The 18,035-nt window shown below is 42.4% G+C and overlaps 2 protein-coding genes and 1 non-coding gene across 3 annotated transcripts in view; 1 reads left to right on the top strand and 2 right to left on the bottom strand.

Annotated features, from left to right (window-relative positions):
- Positions 1–3,053: 3,053 nt before the first annotated feature.
- Positions 3,054–18,035, top strand: part of LOC121955305 (ribonucleoside-diphosphate reductase subunit M2-like) — a 20,249-nt gene continuing 5,267 nt past the window's right edge. The window contains 5 exon segments of the mRNA XM_042503189.1: positions 3,054–3,323; positions 3,504–3,572; positions 3,994–4,014; positions 4,017–4,148; positions 4,538–4,654. Of these exon segments, the coding sequence (XP_042359123.1) occupies positions 3,234–3,323; positions 3,504–3,572; positions 3,994–4,014; positions 4,017–4,148; positions 4,538–4,654 (429 nt within the window). The 5' untranslated portion in view covers positions 3,054–3,233.
- LOC121955304 (ribonucleoside-diphosphate reductase subunit M2) lies at positions 13,030–16,627 on the bottom strand. Its single transcript, XM_042503188.1, has 10 exons — positions 16,372–16,627; positions 16,124–16,192; positions 15,555–15,707; positions 15,169–15,285; positions 14,868–15,001; positions 14,627–14,721; positions 14,410–14,543; positions 14,151–14,255; positions 13,942–14,055; positions 13,030–13,206 (listed from the first exon to the last, which is right to left on the bottom strand). The coding sequence occupies exons 1-10, from the start codon at positions 16,459–16,461 to the stop codon at positions 13,054–13,056; spliced, it is 1,164 nt and encodes a 387-aa protein (XP_042359122.1). The 5' UTR covers positions 16,462–16,627; the 3' UTR covers positions 13,030–13,053.
- On the bottom strand, positions 13,745–13,883 carry LOC121956024. Its single transcript, XR_006106658.1, has one exon. It is a non-coding gene; the product is annotated as a small nucleolar RNA SNORD94 (small nucleolar RNA).

Below are 18,035 nucleotides of genomic sequence, written 5' to 3'. Positions count from 1 at the left end.
GTGTTAAAAAATCTGGTCGAACCTGCAGGAGCTGTGCGGCAGCTGTCAGTGATGTCAGAGCGAATGAAGAACAATAAATGCCTTATCTTAAATTTTATTTCCTTCATGATAAATGTGTGAAGGATCCGCCCAGCAGAGACGCAGGAAGCTCAGACAAACTGACACCATCACTGACGTGTAGGTTGTTGTTTTTAACTCGCTGTTGTGGACGTGACGTGTGCTCGACAGGCGATGGAGGCTTACCTGAGCACTGCATTCTGGGAGTTGTAGGCGGTTGACTGAAGTGAAGTGTGACGTTGAGGGGACGCCCGGCGGCCGCAGGACTCTGTGAATCCCTCGCCATGTTGTCTTCACTCTGCTGATGATGTATCTTAGTAACGGACGGCGTCGTCCAATCTGCGTGGGGGACACGAGGCTGCTGATTGGACGATTGCTGACTTCTGTGTGACACTTTGCAGTCAGTTTAATAATATTTGTGGTTTTGTGCCAAAAAAAGTTCTCCTCCAGCTGTTTCATGAACGACTGATTTCAATAAAACTTACTTTTATTTAAGATATTAAAAACTCCGTAATCGTTCCACCATCAGACTGAAGTCGACGGACGCAACGATCAAATGAAACCAAAACAAGCAAGATAAAGTAATTTATTAACTACTAAAGTAAAAAACGTTCACAACCAAATGTTTAACTCTTGGAAGCCGGGAGCCACCACTTCTCTTGCTTTCAGACACTTTTCACAAGTATTTAACCCTTTGACCTCTGAGCACGTGGGTTTGAGTTGCTTTCAAAAATGTAAAAAAAAAAGAAAGAAACAAGCATCTTGGTAAGAAATGTTCCACAAGCTGCCAGAAATTAATAGATTTAGAAACTCTTTTTTTAAAAAGCCGGGAAAATGTGTTGGTTATATTCATAAGTTACCCAGCAGTATGTGAAGTCATTAACCCTTTACAACCTGGGCAAATGGGCTTCATTTCTTTCAAAAACATGGGCAGAAGGTAACGAGCAGCTTAAGAAGAAATGACTAAAAAGTTACATGAAAATAAGAAAGAAAGAAAAAAAAACCACACCCCGAAACAGGACAAAAACACGATTTTAAATGTAAAATTAATGAAATATAATTAATTTAAATATAGTTTCTGGGCATTTTCAGATAATATCCAATTTTTGAGTCATTTTCTTGTCACTTTAACTTGTTGCATTTTTTTAAAAAAAGAAAAAAAAAAGTCTTAAAATGCCGGGACATTTTCTTGCAGTTTGCAGGGCACCTTAAGCCAAACTGCTTAATGCCTTTTTTTTTCTAAAAGTGTTTTATGTATTTATTTATTCTTTCAGAATTAAGAGGTTTTCATGCTTGTAAAAAGCGTCTGAACCTGACTTCCTTATAATACATCCATGGTCTGAACGCAGCAAGAGAAAAACTGATGACTGTCCAGGTGTTAAAGGGTTAACAGAGTATTTCTTCACTGTGGTAATAGTACTTTTACTGTGATGTAACATCAGAGTACTTCCTTTTGTTTAGCCCTTCTCTGTGTGTGTGTGTGTGTGTGTGTGTGTGTGTGTTTGAGAGAGACAGCGAGAAAGAGATCATCCGGGCCGCCAGGTGGCGTCTCTCACTGTGACGTACACTCACAGGTGTGTCGTTGTCTTTCCCAGGAGCCAATCAGAGCGCGCGCTGCAGCTGCATTAACCCGGCAACAGTTGGCGCGCGAGCTCCGCTGCAGGGAGGAAGTGCCGTCAAAACCATCTGATTTTAGAGGGAAAATGGAGCGAAAACTGTTGATTCTCAGCCTGAAACCCGAACACAGGACGAGAGGTACAACACGTGCACATAATCACCGACACCGATAATCGATAAATCTGACGGTAAATCTGTTTGTTGTGTCGCGGTGACTGCGTGTGTTCCCGGGTTTTCTGGCGGTTTTACACCTTCTTTACCCTGAAACATAAACGGTTTAAACAAAACTGTTTATTTCACCTGAACGCACATATGACACCTATAAACGTGGAATTATAATAACGTAGTGCGTACGATCATTTTCGCGCTAAATTGTGGTCACGACGCCTTAAACTGTCGGTTAACAACAGAATTTGGCGGCAACGGGAAAAAAAATAAAATCAGATGATCACTTTAACCCTTTGAAACCCGGAGCATCGTCTCTTTTGTGCTGCTTTCTGACACATTGGATTGAATTATTTTTAATGGAAAACATAGGAAAAATGCAACCTGTAACATAGTAAGAAATGTTCCACAAATTGCAATAAAGTTTTAGTTTTAGAATATTATTATGAAAAAGCTATTCATAACTACTGATAGACGTAATATCATTGCTGCACATTTAAAATTATATTACAGACTTATTGTAATTTTTATGCACTTTCCGAGGTCATTTGCTTGGTTTTTTTGTGTGATTTTCAGGTATTTCTAGTAAACTAGTTTTCTTGCACTTTTTAAAAAATAATTTCTTGCAATTTTTGGATCATTTCTGCTTTCGTTGCTCTTTGCCTCAAATGGTTAAATATTGTCACATGTTTATTAAGATACAAAAATACGCACTTAAAAATTAAGTAACTCGATGTAATACACATGACATAAAAGCTACTAGTATAAATATTTGAGCTTTACACACACTTTGAGGGAATATAAACAGTGTTTGAAACAGAATCATTACTGTTTAATTGTTATTATGTACCTCTAAGGTTTATATGACACTATAACATATTTAGAGTCATTAAACAGCAAATTAGACACACACGGAAATCACGTTTCCTTTTGGCGATTTTCTGATCATTTTGACCTTAATGACTGTATTTTAGAGTCTCAGTTTAACGGTATTTAATGTCAAATAAATGTGTGTTTTTGTCTGAACTTTTCATGTTTCGTAAACGGTGATTTTTGGCAGTTTTGTAACGTCGTTTTCGGGCAGTTTTGTAACCCCGCACAGACAAAGCCGTTTGAATTTCCCGCAGCTGTCCGGGCGGCACGTGAGCGCGGCTCGCCTCCTGATTGGCTGCGTCGCAGCGTCAGCTTTAAAGAGCCGGCACGAGCTGCGCTCCTATTGGTCGGTCTCGTTCTAGCGCCAAGACTTGAATAAAAAGGGCGAGCGTCCGGCGGCAGCCGCTTCAGTCTGTGTCCTCCGCCCGTGTCCTCCGCCCGTGTCCTCCGCCTCGCGTCTCTGCGTCTTTGCGTCTTTTTTAAGTCGTTAACTCGTCGTTGAATTCTCCGTGTGAAGCAACATGCTGAGTGCTCGCGCTCCTCTCTCCGTGAAGCCCGGGAACTCGGTGAGCGGGCAGATGAGCAACATGTCGCTGGACAAAGAAAACACGGTGAGGACTCAAACACCGACCCATGAGTCAGCGCTTTTTCACGCGCTCACACGTCGCTGCGACGGCGCCGTTTTCTCTGCGTTAACGTGTCTTTCAGCCCGAAGATGAAGTAAAACGTTAATTTCGCTTCAGAGTGTTATTCTGTTGTTCTCTGAAGGATTTCTGTCGTTTCTCTTTCAGCCGCCGAGTCTCAACTCGACCCGCATCTTGGCGTCTAGAACCGCGCGGAAAATCTTCTCGGAGGCTCCGGTGAGTCCAGATGTGCTGAAAGCTCCACAGCTGCAGCTCGATTCACAGCAGCTGCTTTCTGCGCTAATTATTATCACTTTGTCTGCTGATGGAGCTCATGTGGCGCCAAACCGTCAGTGTGGCGCCAAACACCAACGATCAGCTGTTACTGTTTACAGGCACTTCAAGATGTAGGTCAGGGGGGACTGATCTCTATTTATCAGAGGAGAGGGCAGCTGGGATGTCTCTATTTTATTTATTTATACTGTCATCTTCCCAAATATACTGCCAGTACAAAATGTAAAAGTAGTCACATGATGCCAGGATAAGGGACTGTGCTGTATTTATCAGGTGTGACTCCTTCATGTTTTTAGACTGCCCAAATATATTACACAGTTGTTGTGTGTTTGTGTGTGTGACGGTTGTGTGTTTTATGTCCCAGTCCAAAGCCGTGAAGAAGAGCTAGCAGCGCGGGAGGAAGAGGAGGAGCCTCTGCTGAAGGAAAATCCTCGCCGCTTCGTCATCTTCCCCATCCAGTACCACGACATCTGGCAGATGTACAAGAAGGCCGAGGCGTCTTTCTGGACCGCCGAGGAGGTAACCATGGAAACCAGCCCGTCTGTAAGCTCTGTGTTGTACAGGAAGACTGTTCCAGCTGTTTGCTGACGTCACAGGTGTTAATGATGTCATAGTGTCCTGTGTGTGTTCAGGTGTTATGATGTCATGGCGTCCTGTGAAGTGTTCAGGTGTTGATGATGTCATGGCGTGCTGTGTGTGTTCAGGTGTTGATGATGTCAGTGGCGTGCTGTGTGTGTTTCAGGTGTTGATGATGTCATTGGCGTGCTGTGTGTGTTCAGGTGTTGATGAATTCATGTGCAATGTGTGTTCAGGTGTGATGATGTGTGTGTGTGTTCAGGTGTTGTGATGTCATGGCGTGTTGTTGTGTTCAGGTGTTGATGTTGTCATGGCGTGCTGTGTGTGTTCAGGTAGATCTGTCGAAGGACCTGCAGCACTGGGAGTCTCTGAAGGACGAGGAGCGCTACTTCATCTCTCACGTGTTGGCCTTCTTTGCCGCCAGCGACGGAATCGTCAACGAGAATCTGGTGAGCCCCGCCCACATGTTGATGAGTCGTTGACAGTTTAATGACGAGTTTGTTGTTATTGTTGTTTATTGGCAGGTTGTTGTTGTTTATTGGTGAGTTGTTTATCCACGAGTCAGATAGATTTCAGGTGAGCTGATGATGTCATCTGTTTCTCCGTTGACCAACCAGGTGGAGCGCTTTCCACACAGGAAGTACAGGTGACGGAGGCCAGGTGTTTCTACGGTTTCCAGATCGCCATGGAGAACATCCACTCCCCTGGAGATGTACAAGCCTCCTCATCAACACCTACATCAAGGAGCCTGCAGAGAGGTGAGGACACACGGGGACAGTTACGAGGACACACGGGGACAGACGAGGACACTACGGGGACACACTATTTTGCTGTGTATATTGAGTGTGTGTGTGTGTGTGTGATGTGTGTGTGTGTGTGTGTGACGGTGTGTTCACTGGACCCTCAGAGAATACCTGTTCAATGCCATCGAGACTCTGCCGTGTGTGAAGAAGAAGGCCGACTGGGCGATCAACTGGATCGGCAACAAGAGCGCCAACTACGGTAACTGATCACTTCCTGTTTATCAGCTCTGATGTTGATCAGGTATTGATCAGGTATTGATCAGGTGTTGACTCTTCCTGCAGGAGAGCGTGTGTGTGGCCTTCGCCGCCGTGGAGGGAATCTTCTTCTCTGGTTCGTTCGCGGCGATCTTCTGGCTGAAGAAGAGAGGCCTGATGCCCGGCCTGACCTTCTCCAACGAGCTCCATCAGTGCAGAGACGAGGTGATTATTGATTACTGATCAGCAGAAAGATCAGTGACACGCTTCATCCTGCTGCCTCCACAGCATCGGATTATCACATTTCAAAACCACTTTGGATACTGGTTTCACTGGTCTGACGTGTGTGTTGCTGGTTGACGTGTGTGTTACATGGTTTCAGGGTCTGCACTGTGACTGTCGCCTGTTTGATGTTCAAACACTTGGTGAAGAAGCCGTCGGCAGAAAAATAAAAAAAAAGTCGCTGAGGTTTCATCGTCAGGAATGGTGGAGATCGAGATCGAGGTGGGTGACGGGAACACGCCCTCCACACGTGGCCGCGCGGGTGGGGTTGGTACTGGTGTGACTGGTGCGCTGACCGTGTGTCGTTGTTGTCAGGAGTTCCTGACGGAGGCTCTGCCGGTGAAGCTGATCGGATGAACTGCGAGCTGATTGAAGCGGTACATCGAGTTTGTGGCAAGACAGACTGATGCTGGAGCTCGGCTTTCGCTCGAAGGTAAGCTCTCCCAGTAACGCCGCGGCTCCCCAGTAAAGGAGAGCTCGGGGCTCGGGTGCGTCTGTGGTGATGAGAGGCGCAGGGGGTACGGACCTCAGCCGATGATGGGGCTGCGTAGTTGCTGCTGCGGGACGCTCTGATCGGGGGACGAGTGGTTCGCCGTCAGAACGCCCAGCTGCACGAAAGAGACGGCCCGTCTGAACAGACGCCGCCCGAAGGTGTGCGCTCCTCCTCTCTGGGACTCTGAGACCTCGGGAGAAATGAAATGTAGACAAATATTTATACGCGCTGCATTTTAATATTTCCAATATACAGTAATTCTGTTCAGATCTATTTTTTTGTATTGAACTGACTTTTGTTTATTTTTTCTAATGTACGTTTTGTTTTCATTGAGTTTTTTTTTTTTTTATCATTTATTAAATTTAATTTTATTTTAATTTTATTTACTTAATTTTTTCAGATTTTTATTTTTTTTTTTTGAGCGTTTGGGACATTTTTTTACCATGAATTAAAGTTAATTGTTTTCACCAGTGATTCATTTCTGTTTGCATCTTTTTTTTGTAATTGTATGACGTTAATTTTTCAGGTTTTGTGTTTATATTACAGTGACTTTTTGCTCCCCGCGGTGCAGTAAAAGTATAGGAGTATTTTTCCTTTCTTAAACTGCTGCAGTTTGTTCACGTATTCTACTCTATAATGTCTCATTTTCTCAAAGCTTGTTTCTGAGTGTGACTGGTTAAAGGGTTAAACCTGACGTGGGCTCTTGCGCTGTGTGTGCAGATCTACCGGGTGGTAAGAACCCCTTCGACTTCATGGAGAACATCTCTCTGGAGGGAAAGACCAACTTCTTGAGAAGCGTTGTGTTGGTTCGCGAGTTTACCAGAGGATGGGCGTTGATAGTCGGGCGCCACAGACAACAACTTCAGGCTGGACGCCGACTTCTGAGGACAGAGGTGGAGACACACTCACTCACACACGTCACACACAGGCTGAGAGGACGCCAGCGGCTCACGTTAAAATAACCCCCAAGAAGACCGGGTAGCGTTTATCACTTTGATAGACTGGCCACAGTGCATGGTGGGATCAGCTGTAACACAAACACACAAGATTTAAAATAAGATGGACACTATTATTTTATTATTATTTTTATTTTTTCATTTATAGTAGTAGTGGATAAAATCAGACGTTTGGACGTTGCAGCGCTGAAGCCATATTTTTGTAAATGATTCCGTTCTTTTATCTGCATTTTGTAACACAAACTAGTCCAAAACAGATTTATATTATACATATTAGTATTTTTTTGACCGCAGTAGTCTGTTAGGGGTGCCCTGTAAAATATTGTACAGTATATTTGTTTTTTTTTAACTGATTTTTTTATGTTAATAATAAGCTTGTTGCAATAAAGAAAAAATATTTGGTTGTGGTTTTGCTTTTAACATTTTCTCTACCAAAGCTGCTGATAAAATCTTGAGTTTTTAGTATAACTCATAGCTTAGTGTGAAACAAAAATTTAAAACTTCCATCTAAAAACTCAAACTTCTGCAATGGCAAAAACGTTACAGTATACTATTTTAAATTTTTTGGGCCGTTATAATATAGCATTGTCGAACGAACTGTCGGAAAAATTGTAGTTTCTGGTGCAAAAAATGTCAGTATAGCACAAAAGAAAAGGTGTTGGACGAAAGATAATTTCCATATTTAGCATGCTCAAAAAACTCCAGACAAAGTAATAAAAAATGACAAATTAATCTTGATTGTATGGTAATATAGTATTCATAGTATATATGTACTCTGTATTTATCCAGTAAGCAGTGAACCAGCAGGGGCTTTGTGGGAACTTTAATAAAGACTTGTCCAATCTCCGCTTAATTAGACGTGACACTCAGGACAAATTTAGTTTGAAACAAGCTGTTTTAGACCACCGTTGTAATAATAATTAATAATATATGAAAAGTGAAGTAAATCAGGCCACAGATGTTAAAAAGTAACGGACCATTTGCTGTAAACAGATGTTTGCCATTTCCACTATAAACACGTGAAACACAGGCCAGTATCACCAGTGACGATGGCGTCCTCCTCCCATTCACGTGCAGCCTGCTGGCACAACCCGTTCAGTTCAGGAATGCTGTTTTTACAAGAGGGGGACTGTGGAAAATTACCCAAAATATTGTTTTGGCTGTGTAACTATGAAGCATAGGATCACAAGACGACATCGTTACCATGGGGAGTTTTGTCAAAGCTCTAAGCTCAGCTCTCTATCTTTTTTTAACAATGCACATTAAGGCAAAAGTTTGAACTTGAACATTGGGCTGCACGATATGATCCAAAAAACTCATTGCGTTTTTTTTGAAAGATTTTGCATTTGTATTCTGATTCGCAAATTTTGTGTTTGATCAAATTTGCCACCACAATTTTTTTTTGTTCTAACCACAGAAACCAAAATGTTTGCAATTTAATCAGCTATTCCAAAAAACATGTTTCAGTGCAATCTGGAAAAAAAAACTTATAGATCACAGCATCTCTTTAGCAGCACTACAGTCCCTCATCATAGAGCTGTTAGTGAGGACAGAAAACATTGAATTTTTTAAAAATGGTAAAATGAGTTCGGAAAACCTGATTTCGGCCTAAAGGGCATGTCGAAAAATGTCATGGTAGAGCAAGTCTGAAAATGGACCGAAAAAGTCGACCTTAATTGCGTTTCTCCACAGGTTAAAAACTGTGATGGTTTTTCCAACGTCAGATGTAGGCCCACTTTTTCAAACCATTTTTGCATAGTACTCTGACGTGTCTAAACATGCTATGTGAATTACTATGTTTTCAGCTGTTTTTTGGACATGCTTTGCTGTCATTTTAGACATGCTTTTATTATGATGTTTTTGGCCATTTTTTCATCAATGCTTTATTAATGATATATGAATCCACATGCTATACTGTTTGTCAAAGACCATAAGTCCCAAAAGGGGCTGAAAACTTCATGAAAAATTTTGCGTGCCGAGAAACGCCATAGCATAGAAAAAATTTATTGCAAAGACGGCCAGAAATGCGCTAACATTTCATGTTGGAAAAAACATCTGCTAATATAATTAATATGGCGAAAAAACTGTAATTATGACATGTTTCCAAAAACAGCTGGAAAACCACATTAAATAGTGTGCTGAGACACACCATGGCATACACTGTTGCATAAAAAGGCCAAAAACACAAAAATATAGCATGTCGAAAAAACGACCTAAAGCACCCAAAACTAAAAGGCTATACTATATTTTGGTGTTTTTGGTATTTTTGCAACATTCTTCACCATGTCGCGTCTCAGCACGCTATTTAATGTGGTTTTCAGCTGTTTTTGGAAATGTCAAATTTTGACCATTTTTCGCCATAGCCTTGGTGTTTTCGGCTGTTTTTGGACGATTTTTTGACAGTACGCTATTATTTGGCGTTTTGGCCAACTTATTCAAACATTGAATTTCCATTGGAGCGTCTCAGCACGCTAATTAATGCGGTTTTTCAATAAAATATTTTTTGGATCATGTAAAATTTTGACATTTTTCGCCATAGTATGGCCTTGGTGTTTTCGGGTGTTTTCTGCTGATTTTTTATTCGACCATGTTAAATATTTTGGTTTTTTTGGCCATTTAATGCAACATTCTTTGCCTTGGCGTGTCTCAGCATGCGCCCTATTTAATGCGGTTTTCCAGCGGTGTTGGGGGACAAGTCAAAATAGCGTGCCCAAGACATGCCAGGATTTAATGTTGAATAACGGCCAAAAAACACCAAAATATTAGCATGTCGAAAACCAAACCGATAAAAAGGCTATACTATGTGCCCAAAATGTTACATGTCCCAAAAACAGCTGAAAATTCTGCATTAAAAAGCGTGCTGAGACGCGCATGGTGAAGAATGTAGCTAAACAGCAACAAAAACACCAACCCCCCAAACTTGTTCGCAAAACGGCAACAGCGAAAACACCAATGGTATACTGGCGAAAAATGTAAATTGTGAACATGTCCCAAAAACAGCTCAAATACCGCATTTTAATAGCGTGTGAACGCACCATGGTGAAGAATGTTGCATAAAAAATGACCAAAAACACCAAAAGATATAGCGTGTCGAAAAATTGACAGGAAAACGCCGAAACACCAAGGCTATACTATGGCGAAAAATTTGAAAATTTGACATGTCCCAAAAAAAACAGTCAAAACGCATTAAATAGCTTGCTGAAACACGTGTGCATACCAATGTTGCAAAACATGTAAAAAAAACAAAATGTGGCATGTCGAATTTGGTCGAAAACAGCGAAAACACCAAGGCTATACTATGGCGAAAAAATTGAAAATTTGACATGTCCCAAAAACAACTCTTGCATTAAATAACTTGCTGAAACACGTCATTAACATACAATGTTTTTGCATAAACGGCCAAAAAAACCAAAAAAATGGTATGTCGACACAACTTGGCCGAAAACATCGAAAAACCCAAGGCTATACTATGGCGAAAAAAGTCAAAATTTGACATGTCCCCAAAACAATGACAACTGCATTAAATAGCGTGCTGACACGTCGCCATGGTGAAATGAATGTTGCATAAACGGCCAAAAACATCAAAATTATAGCATGTTGAAAAATCGGCCAAAACAGCGAAAACACTAATGCTTATACTATGGCGAAAATTTGAAAATTTGACATGTCCCAAAAAACACCACCAAGGCCATACTATGGCGAAAAATGTCAAAATTTTACATGTCCAAAAATAGCTGAAAACCGCATTAATTAGCGTGCTGAGACGCGCCATGGAATTCAATGTTGAATAAGTGGCCAAAAACGCCAAATTATAGCGTGTCAAAAAATCGTCCAAAAACAGCGAAAACACCAAGGCTATGGCGAAAAATGTCAAAATTTGACATGTTCCAAAAACAGCTGAAAACCACATTAAATAGCGTGCTGAGACGCGACATGGTGAAGAATGTTGCAAAAATGACCAAAAACACCAAAATATAGTATAGCCTTGGTGTTTTGGGTGCTTTAGGTCGTTTTTTCGACATGCTATATTTTTGTGTTTTTGGCCTTTTATGCAACAGTGTATGCCATGGTGTGTCTCAGCACACTATTTAATGTGGTTTTCAGCTGTTTTTGGAACATGTCATAATTACAGTTTTCGCCATATTATTATATAGCAGATGTTTTTTCCAACATGAAATGTTAGCGCATTTCTGGCCGTCTTTGCAATATTCTATGCTATGGCGTTTCTCGGCACGCAAGTTCATGAAGTTTTCAGCCCCTTTTGGGACTTATGGTCTTTGACAAACAGTATAGCATGTGGATTCATATCATAATAAAGCATGATGAAAAATGGCCAAAAACATCATAATAAAGCATGTCTAAAATGACAGCAAAGCATGTCCAAAAAACAGCTGAAAACAAGTTCACATAGCATGTTTAGACACGTCAGAGTATGCAAAAATGGTTTGAAAAAGTGGACCTCTCTGACGTTGAAAACCATCACAGTATTAACCTGTGGAGAAACGCAATTAAGGTCGACTTTTTCGGTCCATTTTCAGACTTGCTCTACCATGACATTTTTCGACATGCCCTTTTATCAGGTTTTCCGAACTCATTTTACCATTTTTAAAATTCAATGTTTCTGTCTCACTAACAGCTCTATGATGAGGGACTGTAGTGCTGCAGAGATGCTGTGATCTATAAGTTATTTTTTCCAGTTGCACTGAAACATGTTTTTTGGAATAGCTGATTAAATTGCAAACATTTTGGTTTCTGTGGTTAGAACAAAAATTGTGGTGGCAAATTTGATCAAACACAAAATTTGCGAATCAGAATACAAATGCAAAATCTTTCAAAATAAACGCAATGAGTTTTTGATCATATCGTGCAGCCCAATGTCAAGTTCAAACTTTTGCCTTAATGTGCATTGTTAAAAAAGATAGAGAGCTGAGCTTAGAGCTTTGACAAACTCCCCATGTAACGATGTCGTCTTGTGATCCTATGCTTCATAGTTACACAGCAAAACAATATTTTGGGTAATTTTCCACAGTCCCTCTTGTAAAAACAGCATTCCTGAACTGAACGGTTGTGCCAGCAGGCTGCAGTGGTGAGGAGGACGCCATCGTCACTGGTGATACTGGCCTGTGTTCACGTGTTTATGTGGAAATGGCAAACATCTGTTTCAGCATGGTCGTTACTTTTAACATCTGGCCTGATTTACTTCACTTTTCATATATTATTATTATTATTACAACGGTGGTCTAAAACAGCTTGTTCAAACTAATTTGTCCTGAGTGTCACTTAATTAAGCGGAGATTGGACAAGTCTTTATTAGTCCCACAAAGCCCCTGCTGGTTCACTGCTTACTGGATAAATACAGAGTACATATATACTATGAATACTATATTACCATACAATCAAGACTTTTGTCATTTTTTATTACTTTGTCTGGAGTTTTTTGACATGCTATATATGGTATCTTTCGTCCAACACCTTTCTTTTGTGCTATACTGACATTTTTTGCCACCAGAAACTACAATTTTTCCGACAGTTCGTTCGACATGCTATATTATAATTTAATTTAAAATAGTATACTGTAACGTTTTTGCCATTGCAAAGTTTGAGTTTTTAGATGGAAGTTTAATTTTTGTTTCACACTAAGCTATGAGTTATACTAAAACTCAAGATTTTATCAGCAGCTTTGGTAGAGAAAATGTTAAAAGCAAAACCACAACCAGATGTTTTTCTTTTTGCACAAGCTTTTATTATAAAAAAATCAGTTAAAAAAACAAATATACTGTACATATTTTACAGGGCACCCCTACAGACTACTGCGGTCTAAAAATACTAATATATATATAAATCTGTGCAGTTTGTTACAAAATGCAGATAAAAGAAAATCATTTACAAAAACTGGCTTCAGCGCTGCAACGTCCAAACGTCTGATTTTATCACTACTACTAATAATGAAAATAATAATAATAATAATAATAATAATAGTGTCCATATTTTCATCTGTGTGTTTGTGTTACAGCTGATCCCACCATGCACTGTGGCCAGTCTATCACGTGATAAACGCTACCGGTCTTCTTGGGGTTTTAACGTGCCGCTGGCGAGTGAGTGTGTCTCCACCTCTGTCCTCAGAAGTCGGCGTCCAGCCTGAAGGTGTTGTCTGTGGCGCCCGACATCACGCCCATCCTCTGGTACTCGCCCACACGCTTCTCAAAGAAGTTGGTCTTTCCCTCCAGAGAGATGTTCTCCATGAAGTCGAAGGGGTTCTCCACCCGGTAGATCTGCACACACAGCGCAGAGCCCACGTCAGTTTAACCCTTTAACAGTCACACTCAGAAACAGCTTTGAGAAAATGAGACATTATAGAGTAGAATACGTGAACAAACTGCAGCAGTTTAAGAAGGAAAAATACTCCTCATATACTGCACCGCGGGGAGCAAAAGTCACTGTAATAAAACACAAACCTGAAAAATAACGTCATACAATTAACAAAAAAAAGATGCAAACAGAAATGAATCTGGTGAAAACAATTAAATTCATGGTAAAAAAATGTCCACGCTCTGTAATAAAAATCTGAAAAATTAAGTAAATAAAATTAAAATAAATACATTTAATAAATGATAAAAAAAATAACTCAATGAAAACAAAACGTACATTAGAAAAAAATAAACAAAGTCAGTTCAATACAAGAAAAATAGATCTGAACAGAATTACTGTATATTGGAAATATTAAAATGCAGCGCGTATAAATATTTGTCTACATTTCATTTCTCCGAGTCTCAGAGTCCCAGGAGGAGGAGCGCACACCTTCGGGCGGCGTCTGTTCAGACGGGCGTCTCTTTCGTGCAGCTGGCGTTCTGACGGCGAACCACTCGTCCCCCGATCAGAGCGTCCGCAGCAGCACTCAGCCCCCATCATCGGCTGAGGTCCGTACCCCTGCGCCTCTCATCACCACAGACGCACCCGAGCCCCGAGCTCTCCTTACTGGGAGCCGCGGCGTTACTGGGAGAGCTTACCTTCGAGAAGCCGAGCTCCAGCATCAGTCTGTCGGCCACAAACTCGATGTACCGCTTCATCAGCTCGCAGTTCATCCCGATCAGCTTCACCGGCAGAGCCTCCGTCAGGAACTCCTGACAACAACGACACACCGGTCAGCGCACCAGTCACACCAGTCCAACCACAGACCCGCGCGGCCACGTGTGGAGGGCGTGTTCCCGTCACCCACCTGCTCGATCTCCACGGCATTCCTGACGATCTCAGCGACGGTTTCTGCCGACGGCTTCTTCACCAAGTGTTTGAACATCAGACAGGCGAAGTCACAGTGCAGACCCTGAAACCAGTAACACACACGTCAGACCAGCAACACACACGTCAGACCAGTGAAACCAGTAGCAAAGTGGTTTTGAATGTGATAATCCGATGCTGTGGAGGCAGCAGGATGAAGCGTGTCACTGATCTTCTGCTGATCAGTAATCAATAATCACCTCGTCTCTGCTGATGAGCTCGTTGGAGAAGGTCAGGCCGGGCATCAGGCCTCTCTTCTTCAGCCAGAAGATCGCCGCGAACGAACCAGAGAAGAAGATTCCCTCCACGGCGGCGAAGGCCACCACACGCTCTCCTGCAGGAAGAGTCAACACCTGATCAATACCTGATCAATACCTGATCAACATCAGAGCTGATAAACAGGAAGTGATCAGTTACCGTAGTTGGCGCTCTTGTTGCCGATCCAGTTGATCGCCCAGTCGGCCTTCTTCTTCACACACGGCAGAGTCTCGATGGCATTGAACAGGTATTCTCTGAGGGTCAGTGAACACACCGTCACACACACACACACACACACACACACACACACACACACACTCAATATACACAGCAAAATAGTGTGTCCCCGTGTGTCCTCGTCTGTCCCCGTGTGTCCTCGTCTGTCCCCGTGTGTCCTCACCTCTCTGCAGGCTCCTTGATGTAGGTGTTGATGAGGAGGCTGTACATCTCAGAGTGGATGTTCTCCATGGCGATCTGGAAACCGTAGAAACACCTGGCCTCCGTCACCTGTACTTCCTGTGTGAAGCGCTCCACCTGGTGGTCAGACGGAGAAACAGATGACATCATCAGCTCACCTGAAATCTATCTGACTCGTGGATAAACAACTCACCAATAAACAACAACAACCTGCCAATAAACAACAATAACAACAACTCGTCATTAAACTGTCAACGACTCATCAACATGTGGGCGGGGCTCACCAGATTCTCGTTGACGATTCCGTCGCTGGCGGCAAAGAAGGCCAACACGTGAGAGATGAAGTAGCGCTCCTCGTCCTTCAGAGACTCCCAGTGCTGCAGGTCCTTCGACAGATCTACCTGAACACACACAGCACGCCATGACACCATCAACACCTGAACACACACACACGACACTGACATCATCAACACCTGAACACACACAGCACGCCATGACATCATCAACACCTGAACACACACAGCACGCCATGACATCATCAACACCTGAACACACACAGGACGCTATGACATCATTAACACCTGAACACACACAGGACTGACGTCAGCAAACAGCTGGAACAGTCTTCCTGTACACACAGAGCTACGGGCGGGCTGGTTTCCATGGTTACCTCCTCGGCGGTCCAGAAAGACGCCTCGGCCTTCTTGTACATCTGCCAGATGTCGTGGTACTGGATGGGGAAGATGACGAAGCGGCGAGGATTTTCCTTCAGCAGAGGCTCCTCCTCTTCCTCCCCGCTGCTGCTCTTCTTCACGGCTTTGGACTGGGACATAAAACACACAACCGTCACACACAAACACACAACAGCTGTGTAATATATTTGGGCAGTCTAAAAACATGAAGGAGTCACACCTGATAAATACAGCACAGTCCCTTATCCTGCATCATGTGACTACTTTTACATTTTGTACTGGCAGTATATTTGGGAAGATGACAGTATAAATAAATAAAATAGAGACATCCCAGCTGCCCTCTCCTCTGATAAATAGAGATCAGTCCCTGACCTACATCTTGAAGTGCCTGTAAACAGTAACAGCTGATCGTTGGTGTTTGGCGCCACACTGACGGTTTGGCGCCACATGAGCTCCATCAGCAGACAAAGTGATAATAATTAGCGCAGAAAGCAGCTGCTGTGAATCGAGCTGCAGCTGTTGGAGCTTTCAGCACATCTGGACTCACCGGAGCCTCCGAGAAGATTTTCCGCGCGGTTCTAGACGCCAAGATGCGGGTCGAGTTGAGACTCGGCGGCTGAAAGAGAAACGACAGAAATCCTCAGAAAACAACAGAATAACACTCTGAAGCGAAATTAACGTTTTACTTCATCTTCGGGCTGAAAGACACGTTAACGCAGAGAAAACGGCGCCGTCGCAGCGACGTGTGAGCGCGTGAAAAAGCGCTGACTCATGGGTCGGTGTTTGAGTCCTCACCGTGTTTTCTTTGTCCAGCGACATGTTGCTCATCTGCCCGCTCACCGAGTTCCCGGGCTTCACGGAGAGAGGAGCGCGAGCACTCAGCATGTTGCTTCACACGGAGAATTCAACGACGAGTTAACGACTTAAAAAAGACGCAGAGACGCGAGGCGGAGGACACGGGCGGAGGACACGGGCGGAGGACACAGACTGAAGCGGCTGCCGCCGGACGCTCGCCCTTTTTATTCAAGTCTTGGCGCTAGAACGAGACCGACCAATAGGAGCGCAGCTCGTGCCGGCTCTTTAAAGCTGACGCTGCGACGCAGCCAATCAGGAGGCGAGCCGCGCTCACGTGCCGCCCGGACAGCTGCGGGAAATTCAAACGGCTTTGTCTGTGCGGGGTTACAAAACTGCCCGAAAACGACGTTACAAAACTGCCAAAAATCACCGTTTACGAAACATGAAAGGTTCAGACAAAAACACACATTTATTTGACATTAAATACCGTTAAACTGAGACTCTAAAATACAGTCATTAAGGTCAAAATGATCAGAAAATCGCCAAAAGGAAACGTGATTTCCGTGTGTGTCTAATTTGCTGTTTAATGACTCTAAATAAGTGCTTTAAAATCATAAGCTATCCATAATAAGTATAATAATTCTGAAGCATTGTTATTTAAAACATTTAAGTATATCTGTGAATAGTTATCCATAACTTTTTTGTTCACATTTTTCCCCAAATCTACTTTTTTTTTGTTGCTGTAACTTGTGTACGAATTCATACAAGTAGCTCATTGCCTTTTTCTCATGCTGTTGACAGAAATCACTCCATTGTGCTCAGGTTTCTAAAGGGTTAAATACTTGTGAAAGACGTCTGAAAGCAGGAAGAGTGACGTGGCTCCAGGTTTCAAAGGGTTAAAGTGTTATTTTCTGGTTTGTTTCCCGCTGCCGCCAAATTCTGCTGTTTACTTTTGTCTAGATGTTGTCACAATTTAGCGCCAAAAACAATATTAGACACCGCAGTGTTGTTACCACTCTACATTATTAGAGTCATATTTTAAGAAATAAGACCTCAAACTGACAAAACTGATTTTAGCCTGAAAAGAACAAAGGGGATCAAAACGGTCATTTGGCGGGTTTTCCCGCCGTATTTTCATGATAAAGAGATATTTTACTGATGTTACAGACTCTCTGGTTAATGACTCGAACTTTGATTTGATCACGTTTCAGTCTGAAATTTCAAAGAATCGCCTCATTTTCCCTCGAAACAGGAAAAGGGGACCGATCAGCTGTTTCCGAAATGGAGCGCTCTGATTGGCTGCTGGAGAAGACAACAACGCGTCATGTGAATGTAGGTCAGTGGGCGGCGGCGCCCCCCGCCGGCGGGAAACAGCACTGTCACTAACATACAGACAGCTGAGAACAGTTTTGTTTTGTTTTATCTGATCTTATTTACATTTTTTACAAAAATATATATTTATCTAAATATATCTGCAGTGACATTTCTACCCTTTTCCTTTCTGTGTTTTTAAGATTTTTTAAAAAATCGATTTAACCTTTATTTCAAGAGGGAAGGCCATTGAGAGCAAGTTCTCAACAACAAAAATGTCCTGATTACATCAAAAAATAAACACAAAAGCACATTGTAATATACATCGGGATTTCTTAACAAAATCACATATC

Source organism: Plectropomus leopardus, chromosome 16, assembly GCF_008729295.1.
Source record: "Plectropomus leopardus isolate mb chromosome 16, YSFRI_Pleo_2.0, whole genome shotgun sequence".
Taxonomy (NCBI): domain Eukaryota; kingdom Metazoa; phylum Chordata; class Actinopteri; order Perciformes; family Serranidae; genus Plectropomus; species Plectropomus leopardus.
The sequence above is the reverse complement of the archived record's forward strand: the minus strand, read 5'-3'. Positions and strand labels throughout refer to the sequence as shown.

Bases quoted from the DNA above. Each gene is read 5' to 3' on its own strand.
- LOC121955304 (XM_042503188.1), bottom strand. From the start codon at position 16,461: ATGCTGAGTGCTCGCGCTCCTCTCTCCGTGAAGCCCGGGAACTCGGTG. The intron at 15,708-16,123 runs GTGAGTCCAGAT...TTTATGTCCCAG, and splicing joins AAATCTTCTCGGAGGCTCCG to TCCAAAGCCGTGAAGAAGAG. The intron at 15,002-15,168 runs GTGAGCCCCGCC...TCTGACCACCAG, and splicing joins GAATCGTCAACGAGAATCTG to GTGGAGCGCTTCACACAGGA.